Here is a 3,236-nt window from a genome sequence, read left to right as displayed (position 1 = left end):
AATGATAGAAAGATTAGGGGGAAATCTCATTATTGCTTTCTTAATGGATATAGTGGTTATTTTCATATTTGCATTGATCTAGTTGATCAACATAAAACTACTTTTACTTGCCCATTTGGTACCTTTGCATATAAAAGAATGCCTTTTGGATTGTGTAATGCTCCAGGGACCTTCCAAAGATGCATGTTTGGTATTTTTAGTGATTTTATTGAAAATTACATGGAAGTATTCATGGATGCACAATTCATGGGGATTCCTATTCTTCTTTCTTGAGAAATCTTTATAAAGTCCTTGCTAGATGTGTGGAGAAGAACTTGGTTTTGAATTTTGAGAAGTGTCATTTATGGTTGAGCAAGGGATTGTCTTGGGCCACTTAGTTTCAAGTCATGGCATTAAGGTAAATAGGGCCAAAATTGAAGTGATTTCATCTCTGCCCTATCCAACTAATGTCAAGGACTTGAGATCTTTCCTTGGCCATGTGGGTTTTTATAGAAGATTTATTAAAGTTTTTTCAAAGATTGCACATCCCTTGTCTCAATTACTTCAAAAAGATGTCAAATTTGAGTTCTCTCCAAGTTGTAAAGATGCATTTGATGCTTTGAAGGCTAAGCTTATTTCCCCTCCTATTTTGAGGAGTCCTAATTAGTTGATCCCATTTAAGATTTCATGTGATGCCTTTAATTTTACTATCAGGGCTATATTAGGACAAAGGGAAAATAAGTTACCTTATGTCATTGCATATGTATCTAGGACTTTAAACAAAGCACAATGCAATTACACTAGAACTAAAAAAGAATTGTATGCATTAGTGTTTGCTCTTGACAAGTTTAAATCTTACTTGTTACATACCAAGGTTGTTTGTTTTTACAAATTATACGGCCTTAAAGTATCTTTTAAAAAAGAAGGACACCAAGCCATATTTGCTTAGATGGATGCTTCTACTTCAAGAGTTCAATTTGGAGATCATTGATAGGAGTGGAGTAGCGAATCATGTGGCGGATCACTTAAGTCAATTGCCTTATGACTCCACTATGGTGAATTCCTCTCTTGATTTCCCTTGTGATGAGTTTAGGGACGAGTCATTATGTGCTATTTCTTCCTATGATGTTGTTTAGTATTCTAATTTGGTCAATTTTTTGGTGCATAATGTGTTTTCAAATGGGATTACTAGACATGCTAGGGAGAAGCTTGCTAGGGAAAGTAGATACTATGTTTGGAATTCACCTACTCTTTGGAGATTGTGTAGTAGTGGTGTCATTAAAAGATGTGTCCCTGATGTTGAGATTGATGATGTATTGAGGATATGTCATACTTATGCACATGGTGGTCATTTTGGGGTTAGGAGGACCGAGCTGAAGGTCTTGGATTGTGGTTTATATTAGCCACTCTTTTTAAAGATGCACATCAATTTTGCAAAGCATGTCATGCATGTTAACATTTTAGGAGTTTAGGAAAGAGACATGAAATTCTATAGGTGCCTATTATATTTTGTGAGATCTTTGATGTTTGGGGTATGGATTTTATGGGTCCTTTTCCCTCTTTCAATGGTTGTGAATATATATTGCTCTGTGTTGATTTTATTTCTAGGTAGGTTAAGGCTATCCCTACTAGAACTAATGATGCCAAAGTTATGGCAAAGTTTTTCTTGTCTTATGTGTTTTACAGGTTTGGCATCCCAAGAGCAATCATCATTGACCAAGGGACATACTTTTGCAATAAGACTATCTCTTCTTTACTTCAAAAATATGGTGTTCTACACAAGCTGGCAACCCCATATCATCCTCAAACAAATGAGTTGGCCGAGTATTCAAATAAGGAGATCAAGTCTATCTTCCAAAAGACTGTGAGACCGAATAGGAAGGATTGGAGCTCAAGACTTGAGGAGGCTCTTTAGGCATACCGGACCACTTTAAGACACCTATTAAGATGTCTCCATTTAGGTTGGTTTATGGTAAGCAATGTCACCTCCTAGTGGAGATTGAGCACAAAGCCTATTGGGCTATAAAGGCTTGTGCATTTGGTGAGAAGGGTGTAGCTACCTTTAGGAAGTTCCAACTTCAAGAATTGGAGGAGTTGAGATTGGAAGCATATGAGAGCTTTAAATTGTACAAGGAAAAAGCAAAATTCATTCATGATAAATGTATTTTGAGGAAACATTTTCAAGTGGGAGATAAAGTGCTAAAGTTCAAGACAAGGCTCAACCTCATTAGTGGCAAACTTCAATCCAAATGGGAGGGCCCTTACATTACAGAGGAAATTTTTTACTATGGTACTCTCACCCTCAAAGATCCTCAAAGTGGCTTAACATTCAAGGCAGATGGCCACTTGTATAAGAAGTTTCATGAGGGTGAATCTTCCATATTGCTTGCTGAAATGAGATTCAAAGATCATTCATGAGTTTTCAAAGGTTATATCTCTCCTTCTTATTTCTTTTTTATTGATTTGATTGATTCACAAAGCACACAAGTGGAGCACTAATTGGGATATGCTTGCTGTCACATATGCACACATGTAGTATACCATTCTTTACTTGTGTTTGTGTTTATGAATATCATTTTGAGTTCAAGTGTGGGGGGGAGATGCAACCTGATTCATTAGGCTTAGAAACAAAAATTCAAAATTCCTTTTCCTTTGTTATGTTAGTTTTTGTTGTTTCTTTGTTTTCCTTTGTTTCCTTTGCTATGTAGTTTGGTATTTTCAAAAAAAAATTGACCCTTTTCCACACTTTTACATGCTGTACAGATTTGCTTTAATTCTTTCTACTATGTGTTTTGCATGCATTAGGGATAATGTATAGTTTAAGTGTAGGGGAAAGGGTTGTTTTTGAAAAAAAAAACTTTTGTTTTGTGAGCAATATTGAGTTTTGAAGATGATCTTAGTTTTTGCATTTGAAGTTTGAACTTTTGAGATGTTGTTTTCTTTAGCTTAAATCTATTTTGAAGCAAGAAACTATTTGGTTGAGTGTAATTGATTAAGAGAGGCAAGAATAAACCATATGAAAGGGGCCTTCAACCATTGAGAGTTCTATGTTCCTTGTTTTTGTTAATCCTCTAGAACTTGTTTTCTCTCTTACTTGAGGCTACACTTGTGCATTGGTTGTAGGGAAAGTGATTATGGCCATCATTAAAGTGCCCAAGGCCTTTTAGCTAAACCTTGATTACTTGATTATCCCTTGCTTAGCCAAATAAAGCCTTTCTTTATTTTTGTCATTTTTAAACACTTGACCTATTTCAGAT

The 3,236-nt window shown here is 35.5% G+C and overlaps 1 protein-coding gene across 1 annotated transcript; it reads left to right on the top strand.

Moving 5' to 3' along the window:
- The first annotated feature begins 1,926 nt into the window (after positions 1–1,926).
- On the top strand, positions 1,927–2,397 carry LOC129317452 (uncharacterized). The gene has a single exon (XM_054961777.1). The coding sequence runs from the start codon at positions 1,927–1,929 to the stop codon at positions 2,395–2,397; it is 471 nt and encodes a 156-aa protein (XP_054817752.1).
- The last annotated feature ends 839 nt before the right edge of the window (positions 2,398–3,236 follow it).

This window comes from Prosopis cineraria, unplaced genomic scaffold (genome assembly GCF_029017545.1).
Source record: "Prosopis cineraria cultivar Desert tree isolate PC_DT_omini unplaced genomic scaffold, ASM2901754v1 PC8, whole genome shotgun sequence".
NCBI classification, from domain to species: Eukaryota; Viridiplantae; Streptophyta; class Magnoliopsida; order Fabales; family Fabaceae; genus Prosopis; species Prosopis cineraria.
This window is presented reverse-complemented; position numbering and strand designations above follow the sequence as displayed.